Source organism: Carassius gibelio, chromosome B1 (assembly GCF_023724105.1).
Source record: "Carassius gibelio isolate Cgi1373 ecotype wild population from Czech Republic chromosome B1, carGib1.2-hapl.c, whole genome shotgun sequence".
NCBI classification, from domain to species: Eukaryota; Metazoa; Chordata; class Actinopteri; order Cypriniformes; family Cyprinidae; genus Carassius; species Carassius gibelio.
In genome coordinates this window covers 30,945,984-30,968,483 of record NC_068396.1, presented here as the reverse complement: position 1 = coordinate 30,968,483, position 22,500 = coordinate 30,945,984, and the positions used below count along the sequence as shown (strand labels likewise).

Here is a 22,500-nt window from a genome sequence, read left to right as displayed (position 1 = left end):
TCTTCTCCAGCTCCTTGTCAAATCTGATCACACATGCGCTTTATAAATGAGCCCCCGGATGCTCCTAAACACATTCTCCTCAAACTGTCTGGCAACCTGAGTGAACTTCCAAAGACACACACTTCCTTCCTGATGACTGTGTGAGCAAAGCCGTGCTGAGCGAATGCTGAGGGTTACCGCTACTCATTTATCTCAACAGTTCAGAACCAAAGGGACGGGGTTATGCTTGCGAGGTGAGCAAAGCATCGTGAGATAAGATCAGATAAACTGCCTTCCTAGTCGTCCATCACTGGGATTGTCGATAGCAGCATTATAACCATGTAGAAAATCACTAAGGTCATGCATTTGAAAACTATTACTCGTGCACCAGAAGGCTTTCTCCTCTGAATGCTCTCCATGTACTTTTAATCGACCACACACAGCGTCCAAAATTAAAGCTGCACTCTTCCCTTCATTAAAAAAAGATTTATTCATATAAAAATGACTGGTACTTTTGAAAAATCATCCATGCTCTCATGAAACGAAATGACTCTTCTGTGTGATGCTACATTCATGGTGTTATGTGTCAATATTCAAGAGGTCTAAAGAAGACTTCTGACCATACAAATACTAAAATAATTAGCAATTCATCCAAATATATATGTATATATATATATATATATATATATATATATATATATATATATATATATATATATATGTATATATATATATATATATATATATATATATATATATATATGTATATATATATATATATATGTATATATATATATATATATATATATATATATATATATATATATATATATATATATATATATATATATATATATATATATATATATACACACACACACACACACACACACACACACACACACAAAAATACAAAGAACTACATTTTTAACAGGTCTTTAGGATTTTGTGTTTTTTGAGGTTAAGATTATTAAAATATATTTTACAATTTTTTTTAGCACCTTTTTACTTAAAAATCCACATTTCATTTAACGTGTTACTTGTCATGCCTTTGTAATTGCAATTTCTGAGTGAAAACTGCTTCAAAGTGAAACCAATCCATTTATTTTATCATGCAAATTACAAACAAATATTTTTGCTATAAAAATATAATGCAAATTTTTGTTTTTAAATAATTGCACATATATTTCCATATATTTCATATGACTGTTATAAATATTGGTGAATGGTGACATTTGTTTTCAACTTCTTTGCAGGTGAATAAAAATTAGAAGCTGGATAAACTCAGGAAGCCTTGGATCATCAGAAAGACAACTACAAAGCTGTAACACTGCTACAAAATAATGCAAATAATACATAATTATGGTCAGAAAAATTCACCAGGTACAGAAAAAAGTTTGTAATCTAACACCCTGATCACACATATGATGAAACTTTCATTTAGTGAAGAAGAAATGTTATCTGGAGTAAGAGCGAACTGCTATCGTTTAGAGGATGCTAGATTTCATTCGCCATGGGTACAGCACGTCTCCTCCCATAAACTCCCTCCTAATCAATACTGGGACTGTAAAGTGATTGAATTCAAGACTCCGAGATCTCCAGTGCAGGCCGCTCTTTATTGCAGCATCTGAGACTGCTTGGATAAGGATCTATAAATAACTGAATGTGTGATGATATAGAGAGAGGAAGAGCTGACCTGCGAGGGGACAACACTTCCTGAAGCACAGCGCAGCAGAGCTGACAACTGTGTGAAAGGTCTCGGCCGGGTCGAGCAATAGAGTTGCAAAAACACCCCAAAACAACTGAGAAAAGTTGCAACAGAGAGTGCTGATTATCAACAATCGAAGATAGAGAGATCGAGAGTGCCAACCACTTTTTCAACAGAAACTTTCTCAAAGTATTTTTCCCATACGTGAAATATATTGCAAAAGCATTTCAGAAAATGAGTCATTTCTACAACGCAAATTATGCAATCGAAATGGTACAAAAAAATAGGTACCGCTTTATATTACGTGTCCTTGTTATACGTTAGATGTACTTAAAATTATAATAACAATAAATTATGTATAATTGCATGCAAGTAATCCTAAACCAAACCCTAATCTTAACCCTAACCATACAGTACATGTAGTTCATAAATATTACTAAAAGTCTAAATGTATAATAAAACTTCAACAAGGATATAAAATATAAAATATTCCATTATAAATGTAACTTGCACTTAAGCATTGAAGAAGAATATAAATATATATTAAATTATATTGGCTATGAGTATACAATATGTTTTGGGATTTATAACAAATTATTCAAATATATTTACGACATAATAGAAAAGTACAACTAATTCTCTTGAATAGCACCAAAAATAATGCATAAACAAATACTATATATGGGGTCCACATAAATAACGTAAGGGTTGCTGTAGCATTTAAATAGAAATAAAGATTTTGATTTCTGAAAGAAAAGCACAAAACAAATATTTCACATTCTACACTATTTCTACAGTAGGTCACTCTCAGGTCAATGAGATACATACACTGTAAAAAAAATCCATAAGTTTGATGAATAAAGTCATGGCAACATGTTTTACCATTACTTTAACCAATTTCAAGCTCTTATATGAGTTATATGAGACTCGATTTTTAAGTCAGTTTAATATAATTTGAAAGTTGAAATAGCTTGCACAGCCAATTTAATTCAACTTAAAGAAAGAAAGCAGCAACTGAACAAGACAAAGTTTGATAAAACTTTTTTTTTTTTAAGTTGAGTTGGAATGGGTGGAAACTTCTTTCAGTGTAACAGATAGTCCTACATTCTTCCATCGAAGCTCAAGGTGCTCTTTAAAACATCTCAGAGCATGCTGAAGCTCAGGTACAGCTTTAATTAAAGCAGAAGAGACACAAACCAAAGACATCCACCTTCATTTTTCAATACAGCTTATACCATTTTACAATATGGAAAAAAATAGCTTCCCAGACTTTTGCACCCCGTGTACTGTACGTCTTGCTGCATTACACAAGAGACAAGAGCGCAGTCCTTTTGTACTTCTGCTGCTCCTCACCAAAGAGAAACACTATTATTCTGAGCTTCAATAGAGACACGAAAAACAACCAGCAACTGACAGTGCATCAGAACACACAACACGAAGCAAGGGCCAGAGTCTACACCCTAACATGAGCAATACGCCAAATAAAGAGAAACCATCATCAATATTAATACTAATGTTGTCATAATAATAATAATAAACTTTATTTTATAAAGCGCCTTTAAAGGCAACTTCTCAAAGCGCTGTACACAAACAAGCAATACAAAGCTCAAACAATAAAAGTAACATCAACAATCAAATGCTAATTAAAAAAAAAAAAAAAGTCTTAAGTCTACCTTTAAAAATGTTGTAGCCCTGTGCTTCCCTAAGATCAGGAGGCAGAGAATTCCAAAGGACAGGAGCATATGAAGAAAAGGCCCTGTCACCCATAGATCGTAAGCGTGTTTGAGGAACAACCAACAAGTAGGATTGTGTAGGTATAGGCATAGGGTATAGGCAGTTAACAACTCAGATAAATAATAAGGGGCCAAGCTATGCAATGCTTCATTAATGCATCATAATTTTAAAACCTACTCTGAATCGGACTGGGAGCCAGTGTAAGGAATCCAAAACTGGAGTGATGTGATTGCATACCCTGGACCCAGTCAATATCCTGGCGGCCGAGTTTTGTACATATTGTAGTTTGTTAAGTGTGGATTTAGAGACTCCGGCTAGAAGGGCGTTACAGTAATCTATCCTAGAGATGACAAAGAAATTCATCAGCTTTTCAGCTACTGAGAAATTTAGCATAGGGCGTAATCTAGCTATATTTCTGAGGTGAAAAAAGGATGATTTAACTCTTCTCTGAACAAAAGAATCAAATGAAAGCCTGGTATCAAAAACAACTCCAAGATTCCTCACTTTAGCTTGAGTAGCCAAGACAGAGCCATCAATAGTCAAAGATAAGGAACCAGCTTTTGAAATTTGATGACGTGAACCAATAAGCATAACTTCAGTTTTACCACTATTCAGACACAAAAAATTTGTACTCATCCATTCCTTTATCTCAGAAACACAGCCGGACAGAAAATCAACATCAAGATGTTCATCAAACTTTGTGTGTATATAAATCTGCGTATCATCAGCATAAAAGTGATAATGGAGGCCAAGTGATCGCAACAACTGTCCAAGTGGTGCCAGATAAATATTAAAAAGAAGAGGGCCCAGGACTGAGCCCTGAGGAACCCCAGTTAAAACAGAGCTAATCTCAGACCTGAAACCGCCCATGGAAACGAACTGATGCGAACTGATAATGGAAACGAAACGTCATGTGATGCAGTGTGCAGGGAATCCATCCAGCTGTCACTCACCATCATGACACTATCAATCATGAGAATACCAATTTGTCCTTTAATAGGTGCTTAAATATAATTTACAGTACATTTACAGAAACAAGCCTAAAATGCAACCTAAAAATAATACAATAGGGATGGATGCTATTACTTAATTATTTTTTATTATTATATTAATATGAGTGCTATCAAAATTAGCGCGTTAACACAGGCGATTAATTTTTCTAGTTTAACGGCATTACAAATATTAAACACATTAAGGATTCATATTTAATTGAGAATTTAGTGTTTGAAAACCTTATTAAAATTCTGTATATCTCCTACTTGCTGAAGAGCACAGGGAAATATGACATTTATTATGACGGGTTCACTTAAATTAGAAGCAGTTATTTTGTTTAAGTCTATTAAACGTTAAAATTGATAGCTCTTAATTATACTGTAATGTTTATATAGTCAATGGTTATATTATATTAATATTAGGGGAAGTAAATTACAATTTCTTGGAGACATCAGTGAAATTGCTATCAGTTATACTGGCCTTCAGTCATAAAATAAAGATGCCAGTAAACAAATATTAAAAATATACTATATTTATGTTGTTTCAACATTAATTTGAAAATTTAATATGAAATTATTGCCATATAAAAGTATATTCAATAACTTTAATGTTAGGTGGGCTTAATTGTGTTTATTAGCAAATAATTTCGAGAAATCATTTTTTTCTTTAAATTCGTTGGATGAGCCACAGTTTGGGACACGTTCTGCTCCACATTTTCACTTTATTCCAGATTCCTCAATGTGTAAACATAAATCTACCATGCTATAAATTGTCATGCCACTCTGCCATACCGTACAATGCAAACTCAAGCTGTGCATTCATTGGACAATCAGATGGAGCTGTGTGCCAAATATAGGAGCAGATGGCCTGTTTTCTGCTGGAGTCTCAGTCCTGTTTGATTAGCTGTGTGTGCCTGACATCATCCACCTCCAGAGAGCTCATCACAGGAGCACGAAACCCAGCAAATGAAGTTTACACTTAAAAACCACAGTGCAGCCTCAATGAAGTCAGCACTGCAGACAATGCTAAAACTCCCACAATGCAACTCACCTCAGGCTGAGAGAAAGCTGCTGGTCCTTAGACTGGAGAAGATCGGTCACAGAGAAGCTGCTACTTCCCAAGATGTTGCTCTAAAGAGAAACACAGGAGAATGTAGTCATGACATGAACGCAGACTGTAGAACATGTGATAAAAGCATCGGGAGATTATCTTACATACACTTTTATTAATGACCTCTCTATATCTAAACTGTTCTGCAACTTTCAGGTACAGTTGCTTTTTAAATTCCAAATAAATTTCTGAATTTGAATCGAGGTAACAAATGAAATATATAATTTTAATGTGAAATTGAATGTTATGTAGCAGAATCAATTCTAAATAATGTAAGTGTAATGTTTACAGTTTTATTCAATCGCTTTGGTACATTTCTCAAATCATCCTTGACATTTGCAAAACAGTAAGTGCATTTCTCAAAAAAACTCGTACAAATAGCAAAACACCATGGATCACCTGCCAGCCTCTTTAAAATCCTTAGTTCATCTCTGAAAAATAAATATCTGTTTCAATGAACATGACAGTGCCATCAGAATGACAAGTCCTTGTGTCATCACAAACTGTCAAATTGCTTAGGCATGGTGTCAATATAACAGTGTACTCTGGAGGGATGTTCTGATGTAAACTACTGTATTGAACAGTATGCCATATGCTTATGTATGCCATATAATCATTTCAAAAGTACATATTAACACATTATTGTATGTGGGATATTGATTGAAAGAGACCTGGATAGAATTCCCAGTTACACTGTTACTAGTGGTCTGGCCGAAGAAAAAAAAACAACAATAACCCTTTACAATGTCATTGTGATATAGAAAAGGAAAAAGAAATATGGGCACAAAGATGAAAATAAGTCAATTTTCAGAATTTGTAACTCTTGTGTTGTCCTCTGTCTATACAGTATAAGCTTTGCAATTAAAGATGAACCTTTGAGCCATTTCAGAGAAATTTTTATCATTGGTTGATCTACATTATCTTCATTAGTCAAGATTCACTTGCACAATTCATGCCAAATTTACAAAAAGTCTAATAATAAAGTGTAAAAATTCTATTGCTTGGCAGTTTATGACAGCTACAGTAGATTAACCATATTGCATTTAATAACTTATACGAAGATGAATATGCTTTACAAACAGAAAACTATGTTGATATACAGACATATATAATGATGATGGATGGACGGAAGGATAGACAGACAGACAGACAGACAAACACAGACAGACAGACAGACAGACACAGGAACAGACACACAGACAGACAGACAGACAGACAGACAGACAGAACAGAACAGACAGAGACAGACAGACAGACAGACACACAGAAAGACAGACACAGACACAGACGGAGACTGACGGACAGAACAGACAGAACAGAACAGACAGAGAAAGACAGACAGACATGCAGACAGACAGAAAGAGACAGAGACAGAGACAGAGACAGAGACAGAGACAGAGACAGAGACAGACAGACACAGACACAGACAGATACACGGACAGAGAGAACAGACAGACAGACACAGACAGAGAGAGACATACCAATTAAACCAAATTTTATGGCATTACCAAATACAGAAAAATTAAATCACATTTTAGGGGAAAATTCCAAAATGATCACAACAGCAGCAAGATATGTATCAGCCTGTCACAAACTAAGACTGTCAGCCAGTGGACAAAACTGAAGCAAGAGCATTTCTTACATGTACTGTTGTGCAAAGTTATTATTATTATTATTTTTTTTTTTTTTTGTTATTTGTTGTTGTCTTTTACTTGTTTCTCGTTTGAAGAAAAAAAGGAGAAAGTATACATATACTTAATTATTTTACGAATATGTTTTTGTTTTATGTATTATTTAATTGTTTATTCCTTATTCATGTAATGTACAATGCTTTGGCAATACTGTGCAAGTCATGCCAATAAAGCTCATTTGAATTTTAATTTGAATTTGAGAGACAGACAGACAGAGAGACAGAGACAGTGACAGTGACAGAGACAGAGACAGACACAGACAGAGACACAGACAGAACAGACAGACAGAACAGACAGACAGACAGACAGAACAGACAGAACAGACAGACAGAGAGACAGAGACAGACAGACAGACAGACAGACAGAGAGAGACAGACAGACAGACAGACAGACAGACAGAGAGAGACAGACAGACAGACAGAACAGACAGAACAGACAGACAGACAGACAGAACAGACAGACAGACAGACAGAACAGACAGACAGACAGACAGAACAGACAGACAGACAGACAGAACAGACAGAACAGACAGACAGAGAGACAGAGACAGACAGACAGACAGACAGAGAGAGACAGAACAGACAGAGAGACGGTGACAGAAAAACAACAGAGGCAGACAGACAGATGGATGGACGGACAGATATGATGGTTTGCAGGGAAGATTTTCATTCCTGTCACACAGTAATCATCTGCTCCTGGCCTGGAAACATGTTTGTGTGTTTCTGCATGAATCCAGCAGTGGCAATGAGCATGAATAAACACACAGTGCAGGAAAGAAGCCATCAATAAACATACACAAACACACAAAGTGGACAAGAGACAGCTTGCTAGAGGAACAGGAATGGAGTTGAAGTGTAATAGAAAAGGAAAATAATGTAACGGAACTAGAAGAAGCTAAGTTTTGTATTAAGAGCTTGAATTTTAGCAGTCGCTCCACAGACAGACAGACACTGACGGAGGCCGACAGACTACATTGAGAGCTCTAGGAGGAGAGACAGTTCAGAAATGTCTGGTCTCAGAAGGATGGAGAAGCTTAAACACAATTGCTTTTTCAAGCAACATAATAAGAAAACACAGACATAAATATGGACTGGATGTGTTCATCATTCTGGTTTTGTTGCACCGAGAGAGAACCGGTCATAGCAAGGACACACAGCCCTCTACGCTGCCTTAATTAGTAATTACAACGCACACACACACACACACACACACAGAGAGACAGGAATCCCTAGACATTTCTCAAAAATTAATCACTGTGCCGTATTCTTCACTGTAAAGACCCTGTGGAAGCCAAAACACACTCTGATTTGAAAATGCTGTGGAACTGATTTATGCATGAGTTAAATAGAGCTGAGAGTTTTTCTGCCGTTTTCACACCTGGCTGGTTTGGAGTGTATATTTCTCCCTTGGTTCGGACATATAAATAAACATATACAAAGATGGGTAGTAATACAAAAATTAAAAATCTTGTAAATAGAGTATATCACATTTTAAAATGCTTCTAATTAGATTACAGTTTTTTTCTGGATTACATGATTACAAGTTATTCACACAACGGCAATAAATTATTCATATTTTCTCTTTTAAAGTTTCCTTTCATGTTTATTAATGTGTGTTCAAGTAATGCAGGGATTCCCAAACATTTTTGTCAGCCAAACCCTTTGACAAAAAAATAATAAATAATAATAATAATAATAATAAGTTATTAATTAATAATAAGTTAATATAGTTCACTAATTTAAACAGACAAGTTCTCAGATGATAGTTAATGGTCACACTGACATGCAGGTAAACAAACAGCTCCATATGTAGTTTTTTATTTTTGAAATAGTTTATTTTTATCTTACACTTTTATGACTGAATTAATTATTAGCTTTTTTTATCAACTATTAATCACACTCAGGGAAACCATGGTGTCATGTAATGTTTAATGTATTTCATGATGTTGATGTATAAAAAAAGGAATATATTTTCTTCCTCCTCTTTTTTTTTTTTTTTTTTTGATTTATTGCATTTAATTGCAAGTTATATATATAAAAGCAATCTAAAGGTAATCTAAACAGTAGCCAGAATACAACTGAGATATGTTATTGAACATCAACTCTTCCACTCCACAAATCACATCTCAACCCAAACATAAGTGGCATGTAATGTCGCCAACTCTTCCTGTCATTTGCTTGTTTATCTTTTTTAAATAATGATTTCCTCATGAAGGTGTGCGGATGGTGTTTACAGAGACAAAGTGTTGTCAGAGATCAAGAAGGGATCTTGTGCTTGACATGATGAAATACGGGGGAATACGGTGTATACGGTCTGGCTCTGACAGCGATGTGGGGTAATTAGGAACAACAGTGCTTTTTCCCAAGCAGGCAATGGTTTAGCATCATCACCATTTCAATTCAGTTAAATAAGAAGGTCATCAGCCACTACACAGGAGGTTAAAACAGAGCGAGTAGTGATTTATTGATGTTTTACATGTGCTGAAAAGGTTACAGACCAATTCCCAGTATTGACAAAGACTTTAGTGGAAGAGCCAGATGTGTGTCGAGTTAACAGCTAAATCCTCTACATACACTTCAGAAGTATCAGCATTATAAACACACAAATACTGTTCTAGCTTGTCTTGGTCTGTCTCTTTTGTAACGTTTGCAGTGCTCGAGGAACACAATAGTTGCAACTGTTCAAACAGACCCATTTAGATCCCCAGACTAATGTAAGTCAATTGGATCATTTTAAAATAAAAAATACCAAATGTACATTGAATACTGAAGGAGCAACACAGTAAAAATAAAATAAGTTTGGCTTTTTTTTAATTTATTCTGTCATTTTATACAGTAACTTCTCATTTTATGAGGTCTTCTGTATTATTTAGCTGTATTTGTTTTGTCCAGAGTGTGTTTTTCATGCCTTTCTACCCGCTATACTTGGATTGCTCAACAGTTCCTGAAAAACTATTGATTTGATCACCTTGAACAAAACGGAAAATCATGAAATATATAATAGCAGCATGAATCAAACCTCAAAATCAAACTTTAGACCTTTAGCAATCGCTTGGTTTACCCATATGACCATATCTTATATAATTAGACAGGTAGCTGTTTAGAAAAGTGGTTTTAGTTTCTGTTTACTGTTTTGAAGCAAACAGCAAACCTCAAAAAGACCTTTTATACCAGAAGGCTTTTAGTCCTGTTGTTCTTTACTCTAGAAGCATATTTCTCTTGCTTTTCTCTTGTACCTAGAGCAATTTTAAACAACCACAGTCACAACAGTGTGAAATCTTGATAACAAACCACCTGCAGCGTAAGGCCTTTTGTTTTGCTGTATTGTCTTTCTTTCTTTCTTTCTTTCTTTCTTTCTTTCTTTCTTTCTTTCTTTCTTTCTTTCTTTCTTTCTTTCTTTCTTTCTTTCTTTCTTTCTTTCTGTGCTTTTAGGCGACTCATGAAGGACCAGTCAACACCACAGAAATAGTCTCAGTCTCAAGATGAGTCACATGCGAGAGCGTTTTCGTCGTGTTCATTTCCAACTGCTGGTGGAGGAATTTTTCTGCTTTTAAAGGGCATCCTTTACACTGACCTCTTCTGCACAAACACTTCCTTCCTCTGTGCTTCACGCTAATAGAGCGGCTTCTCAGGTGCATTGCAACATAGCAAAAGCACACACACACACACACACACTTGTGGATACCCAAGAAAACAAAAAAACAACACCAGCTAAAAAACAACAACAACAACAACAAAAAACTACTGAAGCAATTTATACTACAGACAAAACAGAGCATCTAAAAACCTGTTACAGACACACATAAACGTAAGCAATAAATGTGCTAGACACAAACAAACACGCAGCCCCTCATTTTCAGCAACAGCTTCATAGCTCATAGCCAGAAGGAGCAGGACAATCTGCTCGTGATTCAAGCAGACGAACATAATGAAACTTGATAAGCATTTCCTGAAGGAAACAGCAGTATTTGGAAGGCAGCAAACGTGTTCTGGTTTAAGGTGAGTGTATGTGTTAGTCTTTGATTCAGAGTGAATGAAATGCCGCATCAGAGACTCTTTATTGCTGTCATGTCACGCAGCACAGACACATCCAGGATCTGACCAACAGCACACGAAAAACAACACATGCAACAATAAAGAGTTACATACATGCAACAAACAACAGTCAGTGTGCATATGGATATAGTGCAATATCCTTATATTTATTTGTTTCCCCTCCATCCTAGTACATCCCTGCATCTTATCTTATTCAATCCTATTCCATTATCATTTATAGCACAATTCTTTATACACTTAATTATTTGCCTAATTGTTTTTTTGTCTGTGTGTTGTTGTCTCTGTGTACTGGAAGCCTATGTCACTAAAACAAATTCCTTGTATGCGCAAGCATGCTTGGCATTAAAGCTCTTTCTGATTCTATAGCAATGACATCATCACAGTTGGATACATTTGAAATACTGAAGATTCTATGAATGCAAGTCAATGGGAAATTTCCAAAGTATACCCCCCCCCCCCCCCAAAAAAGCATAAATCTTGCAAAAAATATCTACACACACACAAACACACACACACACACATATATATACACACTAACACACACATACACACACACATGCACACACATATATGTATGGTTTGTTAGGATCAGACAATATTTGGCCGAGATATAACTTTTGGAAAATCTGGAATCTGAGCGAGCAAAAAAAAAAAATTACTGAGAAAATCGCATTTGAAGTTGTCCAAATGAATTCTAAGCAATGCATATTAAAAAGTTTTGATATATTTACAGCAGTAAATTTACAAAATATCTTCATTGAACATGATATTTTATGAATATGCTGATGATTGTTGGCATAAAATTTGTATAAATTTGATATACATGTACATAATGTTTTTTTTTTTTTTTTTGGCTATTGCTAAAAATATACCCCAGCGAAATAAGACCAGTGTATACAATGGCCTTAATAAAAGTGACCTTAATCAGCCGACGTTCAGCCAATTTGTTATTTATTTATATATATAATATATATATATATAATATATAATATATATATATATTACAGAAATCAAATTAACATTATGTATCTTGTCAATACTTAATTCACTTTTTTTTTATTAATACATTGGTCTAGTAAAACAAGTAAAAAAATTACTGTACTATTTTAATTTATTTTTATTTTATATTGCATTTTTTGAATAATCTATGTTTTTAATATGTATTAAATATGTTTAATAAATATAAGCATTAATATTTTTAATATTGTGTAATAAAGTTAATATTTAGGTTATAATGCCACTATAGCGTGATAATTATTTGTAATATTTCCGCTACAAAAACTAATCTATATCAGTCTGATGTAAATCCAGTTCACCACTCATACTTGCACAACCAACACTGAAATTACAGCCAAAAGAAAAGCTTTAAATAGACACCATTAAATAGTTCAAACAGAATCAAATCCAGTAGTTTAATACTGAGTGTTGAACAAACCCTTGCCAGAATGTCTGAGGAATATCAACATTGTTCTGCTTTGCAAGTGAAATGAGAGAAAGAGGAAAGATAAAAGTGAAGTTTCCTGATGTTCATAATGAGCTGCCGCTGTCATTCTTACTCTCTCTCTCTCTCTCTCTCTCTCTCTCTCTCTCTCTCTCTCTCTCTCTCTCTCTCTCTGTGTGTCGAAGACTGAATGCAAACTTCTGATCATACCCTCCCCTCGTCACTGGAGGAAGTGTGCATGCTCAAAACATGACACCGACACAAACACAGACGCATGCTTACCTTACTCTCTAAATGAAGACATATCACCACACTTCAGCTGTTCATATAAACCTAATTCTCACTCCAGACTTCCTCAAAGAAACTTTCTGCATGCTAGGACTAAAAAATGATCATGCAATTTATTCATAAATAATTAGATAACCTGCCCAAAGGTAGATTTCGCCACATTTAGCTCACCTCTGGGGACCATTTTGTCCCCAAACTACAACAAACACAAATGTAGCTCTTCAAAGACGACATGTCTCAAACTCCAAATCCCCAAACGCACTTAGTTCCCACACGATTCCCACACGGATCACACCAATGTCAGTCCAGCAACAACCAGTCCATCCCACCTATGCTTTCAGGTCATTTGACTTCTCTGACAAACAAGAACCATTAAGACGATCCCCATCTGCATAAACACACTCAAATGCTGCATGTTGCCATCCTGAAAGCAGACTCACTTGTTAAGAGTAGCGCTCGCTCTCGGAGGTCCACAGAGGAAGTGTCCAAGCAGAGCTGTCACAGGGCTGCCGCACGAGACCGCATCTCCTCCAAAGGATACATTAGCATCCTCCTTCCCATCTGCACATACCAGCCGGGTGAGCAAACACACGCGCATGCAGCGAGCACACAGAGTGGTGACACGACCCGACTGAACGACTGAATAAACCACTGCAGATCTGAGACACCGAGAGAGAGAGAGAGAGAGAGAGAGAAAGGGGGAGGGAGCAAGGCTGGGGAGGCGTGTAATACTCAGAGATTAAGGAAGGACCAGAGAGAGAGAGAGAGAGAGAGAGAGAGAGAGAGAGACTGCAAAAGTAGGTGAGACGGAAAAGAGAAACAGACACACCTCACACGGGTTAAACAGTGACGGGGTCAGTGACTCAACAGCTATTGAATTAACACACAGAGATAGACGCTGATTGTGTGTGTGTGTTTACATATAGTCTGATATTTGCGTGTGCTTGCTCTGCAGCTGGAGGAATTACAGTTATACTGGCTTACAGCTAATCCTAAACATGCATCAGAGCCACGTTTTCTGAGAAAAAGGAGGCCACGGCTCTTCAAAAATGTATACAGAATAATAAAATAATTGACATTTGAATTAAAGAAACATTATGAAACATTAGGTTAGATGCCATATAAGGCTTATTTTATCTAGTAAGCATGTCTATGGCAACAGTTTCTGCAGAGCTGGGCCAAAATGTTCAGTGTTCACAGATCCAGAAGTCGTCATACTTTGGTAAACTTATACCTCATGAATGGAAACTCATTTTCCCATTTGCTTCAAAAGTAAATATCTCTGAAGAGAAAAAGATGTCATATTTGCTGTGTTAGTAGAAACAGCACACAGCACTAGGGCTGGGCGATATACATAATTAACTAGTATAAACTTGTCAACTGGAAGAGATTGTGGACTACTGTATATCAATGTTTCATGCTCGTGTGATATTGCTGTGCTATGTAGTCACAAAACATATCGCTTTCCAACTTTTTAAGCACACAAAATACACACATAATGCCCATATTTCCGAGTATCTTCATAAACACAGCTATTTAGGTCTTATGTGAAAAGCAAACAGCTGGAAAAGAAAACACATGTGTAACAGTAATTAGATCTGAGCAGCTCTTAAAGTGACAGCAGTCTATAAATGTTTTTGTACATTTGATTTATTATACAAATGTAGCATTTATTATTTATTTGTTCTACTGTATTTTTTTGTCCTTGTAATTAGGTTTTTATTCTTATTTAAAGGCCGACTGTCTAGTTGTCTCTAATGAGCTCAAGTTTTTGTTTTTTTGGCTAATATAAATACAAATCTATATTAATATATTATATATATTATATTAACTATATATGCTAAATACAGTATTTAAAGCAAAAACAACTATATCGTGATTCATATTGTTACCGTGAAATAAAAATATTGTGATATAAGATTTTGATCATATCACCCATCCCCACACAACAGCATTAACCATTTTCTGTAATTTAATAAAAGGTAATATAACACAAAGTGTAATACTTATATGTATTACAGTATAACACAAAACGTATTTAAAGTATATTGTTATAAATTTATATTAAATTTTTTAATTGATATATTTACTATAGGTGCATTTCATAGACTGTAAAAAAACAGGGACGTAGTGTCCGTGACGGCACCCATAGACTCCTCAATAGTAGTTTTGAAGCGCAAAGTGTGCAGAGCGAGCCGTCGCCATCTTGGCAGCGCATCACCGCGCGACTCTCCCAGATAATCGAAAATGGGCCAAAAGGCGGGAGCTGATTACTGAAGCCACGCCCACCTAGCGCGACGGCATTGTCAGCACCTGTCACTCAAGTGGCCACGCCCTTAATTATGCAGAACTTTAAGTCTTAATATAATTGAAACGGATGAGTTTTAAAAAAATTTCCCCCCCTCACAGTTGTCTTGAAGGGCAAAATTAGCAATATAGACCAAAATCATTTTTTGAACCAGGCTGTAAACATGTTTTTTTTCTGCTGTAAAGTTGGGCATTTTAACATGGGGAGTCTATGGGACTGACTCCCTTTTGCAGCCAGCCTCAAGCAGCCAGTCGATGAATTGCAGTTTTAGTAACTTCCTTATTGGCTTCACGAGAGAGAGCGCCAGGTTGCCGCTCGGTGCATTTAAAATGCATTTAAGTAACCGAAAAAATTAAGTGTGGAATGTTGAGGGGGAGGGGCTATCAGACTATGTATGACAAAATAACCATATTTAATTCATACACTACATGGTTGCATACATAGTGCATAAGTACATACAGTGCAAGTGCATAGTGCATCATTTGGGATGCAGCTAATGTTAATAACTGTGGAAACGCATCATCACAGTCTTTAAAAAAGTGATTTATGTGTTTTCTACATTGCACATTTTATTTAAAATACGCCTGAATTGAAACTAATAAATGATTATTAATGCTACTGGGGTGAAAGTAGTGGAAAAATACTATGGCCAGTGAATCGTCTATGTGTCAGAGTAATGGGAATGGATGGACTAATTACAGAGTAAACAGCTTAACCACCCAGACATCACCAGTTTTTGGTTGAATCATGATGACCTTGAGATGACAATGTCGATGTGAGCTGGTTTTTCAGCTGTGTTAAATTAAAGTTGCACTTCCTTTTTATGACAGCTGCAGTGCTTACAGATAATTTGATGACTAATGGTCTGAAAAAAAGGTGGATATTAACCATAATTGAACAACAGTTTGCAGTAACGGATAAAAGCTACACAAAACTGCATTACTATAGTTATATTTGATGCAAAAACAGTTTAAAACACAAAACAGACCATACTTAACAGACTGATCACATCTTCTGATGTCATCAGTCACAAAAATACCACATGCACAGGCATTTCGTTTTAGCCTGTTTCTTCACACTGAGGTTTCACGCCAACTCAATTCGCTCGGCCTATACATAAACCTGTTGCAATGATGCACAAGCAGCAAACATACAATTACAAACCAAACACTAATCAACTTCATTAAAAAATAGAAATGTATTGATGAATTCCACTGGACAAATAAGAAGCCAATGAATGTCAACTGAATTGTAAGACCAAAAAGACAAAACTATGTTAAAGCAATCCAAATGGTGACTGGCCGATTCATATGTCAATCAAATTGTGTCTTCCATTCTAAGTGGGCGGGACTTTACCAGAATAAGCTGCTTATTCAGTCTGATGATCAAAGGTCTGGCTGCATAACATTGTTACATAACCTCTAACACCACTGGAACTGAATGGTGACAAATGGTCACAGGGATGAACACATGATTAAATAATAGCTTCTCTCTATCATTTAAGTTTCTTGCTATTGACAGTTGCTTCAACAGCGCAAACCTCTGAGACTACAGATCCAGATATCTGAGAGCTACAGTTCATACATCGCTAGGCTGGAATTTCAATATGTCAGGCATGCTTGTTTCATCTGGTTCATCTGGTCAGTTTCAGACCTGCCTAAGTGCTTTTCCTTTACCGTAAACAACCTTCAAACCCAAAGCAACTTCTAAAACACACACAAAGTCATGAGGGCAAAACACAGGTCATACTACACTCATATCTGTTAAGACGCTGTAAGCACATGAACATCTGTTTACGAGCAAAACATCCTGAGGTGAATATGAGCGACTGAGACTGAACTTCCTCTAACAACCTGATGTAATTCCCTGCTGAACATGACACATGGACAGAAGCAGTCATGAGATTTCAAACTCGGTCTAACGAAGGCCAGGGCTGTCTAGACTAATGTTTACTTACATCCACAGTGCTTTGAAAAAAAGAATAATGCATATTTTGCATGACGAAAACAAGAATTCTTCTTTTGCATCATGACATTTGTTTTTTTTCTACGGGATCATGTGAGGATACACACTTTCTATTGAATATATACATGCATTTACTTAACAGAAGATTATATGTAAATCTACAGCTTAATAAAATCTCAACAGAGAAGCACAGCTTGAACACACTTTCTACTGAGCAATATGTGTGATTCATCAGAAGTACTAAAGCACAAACATATGGAAGAGTGACCTACCAGCTTGAACGACAAACACTAGAATGCTTCTTCACTTGCATGAACAGCGGCAGGCCTTTGAATCAAATCATCACACAGCAGATCAATCCACAACTGAACTTACTATGGTTAGCAACTCGTAACAGACAGGACAAACCAGCAGTGTAGAGTCATTCCACAACAGGCCCATGCTTGCCCCAAACCTTCACATGAACAGTACAGGCCAATCTGCAGACTTTTCATCAAACTGAATCAGTAGCTTATACTCATTAAGACCCACCCACTTAGATTTGGAAATTACAGAATTGCAATTCAGTGGAATCTTATTAGTCATACACAATACAAAATATTGTTCCAGCCACCAAAGACAGATTTGCAAACAACCCACAAATGCTGAACACATTAACAAGACGAAATGACTTGCAACATGTGCACTATTTTTTTCTAATACATTATAAGCTTTTGCGCCCATCAAATTGAAAAAAGGTTAGAGAAAAACTTACTGTGCCATGGTACAACAGTGTTGTAACGCAGTTACTTTTGACAGTAACTAATACTGTAATGCATTACTTTTTAAATAAATTAACTCCGTTACCGTTACCACATGGTGCATTGTCCGTTACTTTTTTAAATTAATTAATTTTGGCTGAAGTGTAGCCTACACCCTAGATTTTATTCAAGTATATGCGGCAGTCTTTGCGAGTCAAGGAGAGAGCAACATGAGTTTCTCAAAGTGCTCATTATTTTACTTTAGTTGAGAATAAAGACAAAAACATTTAAGTCAAATGTGAGCTGTTTCTATTGATGATAGTTTTCATACTTAAGCTGTGAAAATAACATTTTTAAGGGATCAACACAACAGCTTTTATGATGCAGAAGCCACTTTAGTTTTTGATTCTGAATATATTATTCAGGTGTTTTGTTATTTATTTCAGAAATCCTTGTGATATACAATATTCAGTTTGTGCTGGCCTGACTTAATCAAAATAGTGTTTAAAAATTACTTTCTGTTTAAGTCAGTTTTGTGTTTGTTTAGGCCATAACGCATAAAAGGGCATTAATGGGAACATTAAAGAACGTTTTTTTAAAAGTAACTAAAAAGTTACTTTTAACAGTAATGCATTACTTTTGGTGTAAGTAATCAACAAAGTAGTAATTAAGTTACTTTTTGAATGAAGTAACTAGTAACTGTAACTAGTTACTATTTCTTAGTAACTAGCACAACACTGAACAGTAATACCCACTCTCTCAAGAAAGAAACTCATAGTCTTGAGCACAAATGGAGAAAACAGTATGTCCAGCTAAAAACTGCAAGGGCCGAGCATATCCACAAATGTATTGAAAATAACCAAAACAATCCAAGGTTTTTATTTAGCACAGTGGCTAAATTAACAAATAACCAGACGCCACCTGATTCAAATATTCCAGCAACGTTTAATAGTTATGACTTTATGAATTTCTTCTCTGATAAAATAGATAACATCAGAAATATAATAACAAATGTAGATTCTACAGCATCTAACACTTCAGTTTCATCCATCGCACTCAAAGATAAACTGCAGTGCTTTACAAATATAGGACAGGAAGAGATAAAAAAAAAACTTATCACTGCATCTAAACCAACACCATGTTTATTAGATCCTGTACCCACTAAAATACTGAAAGAGTTGTTATCTGTAGCCGAAGAGCTGCTTCTTAATATCATTAACTCGTCGTTATCTTTAGGTCACGTCCCAAAACCATTTAAGCCGGCAGTTATTAAGCCTCTTATTAAGAAAGCACAACTAGATCCTAGTGTACTGGCAAATTTTAGGTCTATTTCATATCTTCCATTTATGTCTAAAATTTTAGAAAAGGTTGTGTCTGCTCAATTGAGCACCTTCCTGCAAAATATTATCTGTAAAATATTATTATATTATCTGTATGAAGAAGCACAGAAACTGCACTTGTTAAAATTACAAATGACTTGCTTCTTGCATCAGATCAAGGCTGCATCTCATTGATTGTGACATACTCATAGATCGATTAAAAAAAACTATACAGGTATTCAAGGTCAGACTCTAAGATGGTTTAGATTCTACCGCTCCGATCACTACCATTTAGTTTATTTAAATGGGGAGTCATCTCATTAATCATCAGTAAAATATGGAGTGCCACAAGTATCTGTCCTAGGTCCTCTGCTATTTTCAATATACATACATGTTGCCCCTTGGTAATATTATTAGAAAATACGGGATTAGTTTCCACTATTATGCTGATGATACTCAACTATATATCTCAACGAGATCAGATGAAACTTCTAAATTATCTAAGCTAACAGAGTGTGTTAAAAATGATCCAAAGATTTGATGACCAATAATTTTTTAATAAGACAGAGATATTACTTATTGGACCAAAAAACAGTACACAGAATCTTGCAGATTACAATTTGCAACTAGACGGATATACTGCTACTTCCTCTACAGCCAGAAATCTGGGTGTTATATTAGACAGCAACTTGTCTTTTGAAATATTTCCCATGTTACAAAAACAGCATTCTTCTACCTTTGAAACATTGCCAAGCTACGAAACATGTTATCTGTTTCTGACGCAGAAAAGCTAGTTCATGCATTCATGACCTCTAGACTGGACTATTGTAATGCACTTCTAGGTGGTTGTCCTGCTTCGTCAATAAACAAGCTACAGGTAGTCCAAAATGCAGCAGCTAGAGTCCTTACCAGGTCAAGAAAATATGATCATATTACCCCAATTTTACAGTCTCTGCACTGGCTACCTATTAAGTTCCGTATCAGTTACAAAATATTATTACTTAATGCCCTAAATGGTTTAGCTCCTGCCTACCTAACTAGCCTTATACCACGCTACAATCCATCTCTCGCTCCCTAAGGTCACAAAACGCTGGACTTTTGGTAGTTCCTAGGATAGCAAAGTCCACTAAAGGAGGTAGAGCTTTTTCACATTTGGCTCCCAAACTCTGGAGTAGCCTTCCTGATAATGTTCGGGGTTCAGACACACTCTCTTTGTTTAAATCTAGATTAAAAACAACTCTTTCGCCAAGCATTCGAATAATGCATCTCATAATTTGTGACTGCAGTTGTATCTGATCAAATGCACATTATTATTCTTTAGCTTAGGTTAAACTAATTCATTTTACTGGGTTGGAACACCAGCAACGCTAATTATGTCTATTTATTTCTCTGTTTTTCCACGGGATATAAATAGGATTTACACAAGCTCTGGTCTGGATAAAGAACACATGAGAAGAGATGATGCTGACCCTCAGAGGACCTCAGATGATGCTAACCCTGAATCAACAAACAGAACTAACAAATATTGCTACAAGTGTGACTGCATCTTATAATAATTGCTGTTAATAATGTTCATCATCTGGTTGACAATTATCTTGTTTAAATTATTCAGAAAATTTCTGTCTTATGCACATTAACTGACAGTGACCACTGATAGGCTACTACTAAATATTGTAGAAATTTAATTTTCTGTAAAGCTGCTTTGCAGTGATTTGTATCGTAAACAGCGCTATACAAATTAACTTGAATTGAATAAAAAAAAACTTACATTTCAAAACTACTTCTGATTAAGCATATTACTAAATTAAATTTAGTTATGTCCAAATTTAAAACACATCTGATCAATATACACATTTTTGTCACTTTATAAAAGGAAATATTGACAAATATTTCTCTCACTCTATCTTTATAATTTATAATATAATATAATAGAATATAAAAAATATTTTAACTGTAAATACACAGTGAAAATTAACATTTCCACCATTGTGCATAAAAGTTACATAATGTACACATTATTTAGTTCACAAATTAAGATAATAAACATTAATTAAATAAACGCAAATATAATTTGCATTTGGTATCCTCTACTGAAATTATGATCACAACATGTTTATAAGCATTGCACACTGAAAACAAAGAGTGCTATACGTTATAAAACTACAGTACTATAAGAACTTTATAGCAAAATTTGTATCAAGTTCAAGACATTGATGCTTGCATATAGAACAGCCACAAGCTCAGCACCCGTCTACTTCCGCTCACTATTACGAATCTTGCATGACAATTTTCAAGCAAAAAAAATGCTAAATGAATAAATGTAAATGTACAGCAATATAACTCCACATCCTGTTTAGTAATGTAAGTAAAATGCAATGCATACTGATCTGAAAATTTAATCAGAGCCAAGTATGTAAAATGTCTGAAATTGTAATTTCAATCAACCTGGATGGAATTTAAAATGCATTTTCGATTCAAATCTGAAGCACACACAAACCTCCTTACAGTACCTCATCATTCATTTTCACTGTGCACAAACAGAAGGCCAAAGCGAGGCGCACTGTCCTTCCAGAGGAGATCAGTGAGAGATGATGTTCAATCAGCAGGTCATTATCACAAACAAACTCTCACGGGGGGATCCGGATCAATCGCAGGTCACCCTAATGGGCTTCATTTTGCCAGAATATCCACCTGACTGTACATTACCCAGCTTATTAGACTTCTCTTCACCAAATAAATAAATAAATAGACGTGAAATATTGATTTGAACTGAAACTATTCCATTATGCAAGAAGAAAGAGACCACAAAGTGATACGAGAGACAGGAAACTAGCACTTCTATGTCAAAAATCTGTCAGTTAGGCAGTTTAACATGGTTTAAAAAAACATTTCAGACTTGAGTATCACAGAGAAATGAGTAATAAGATGTCGATATCTGAATGTTACCTCACCACTCGGCTGTAAGTCCTGCTAATCCCAGACTGCGGCTCATGGGACGAGAGCTAATCAAATTGAACTCTGAGTCACCTCAGGCCTCAGGAGGTGTGGAGGGCCAATCCAAGAGCTTCTCTCCACGGGACTCAAACACAAGTTTTAATTCAACAGGGGGAGTAAACATGGGCAAAACTATTGTTAGTGCATGCACAGTACATGTTTCACTGAAACAGAA

At 35.6% G+C, this 22,500-nt stretch overlaps 1 protein-coding gene across 7 annotated transcripts in view; it reads right to left on the bottom strand.

Annotated features, from left to right (window-relative positions):
* The window catches only part of LOC127949237 (type II inositol 3,4-bisphosphate 4-phosphatase), a 145,197-nt gene that overhangs the window by 89,224 nt on the left and 33,473 nt on the right, over positions 1-22,500 (bottom strand). For 5 of the 7 annotated variants that reach the window (XM_052546271.1, XM_052546272.1, XM_052546276.1 and 2 more), the window contains exon 3: positions 5,465-5,544. In XM_052546271.1, coding sequence (XP_052402231.1) covers positions 5,465-5,544 — 80 coding nt within the window. Of the gene's footprint in view, positions 1-5,464; positions 5,545-13,439; positions 13,669-22,277; positions 22,429-22,500 lie in introns of those variants that run through there. The other 2 variants (XM_052546275.1, XM_052546274.1) reach the window with 2 other exon arrangements.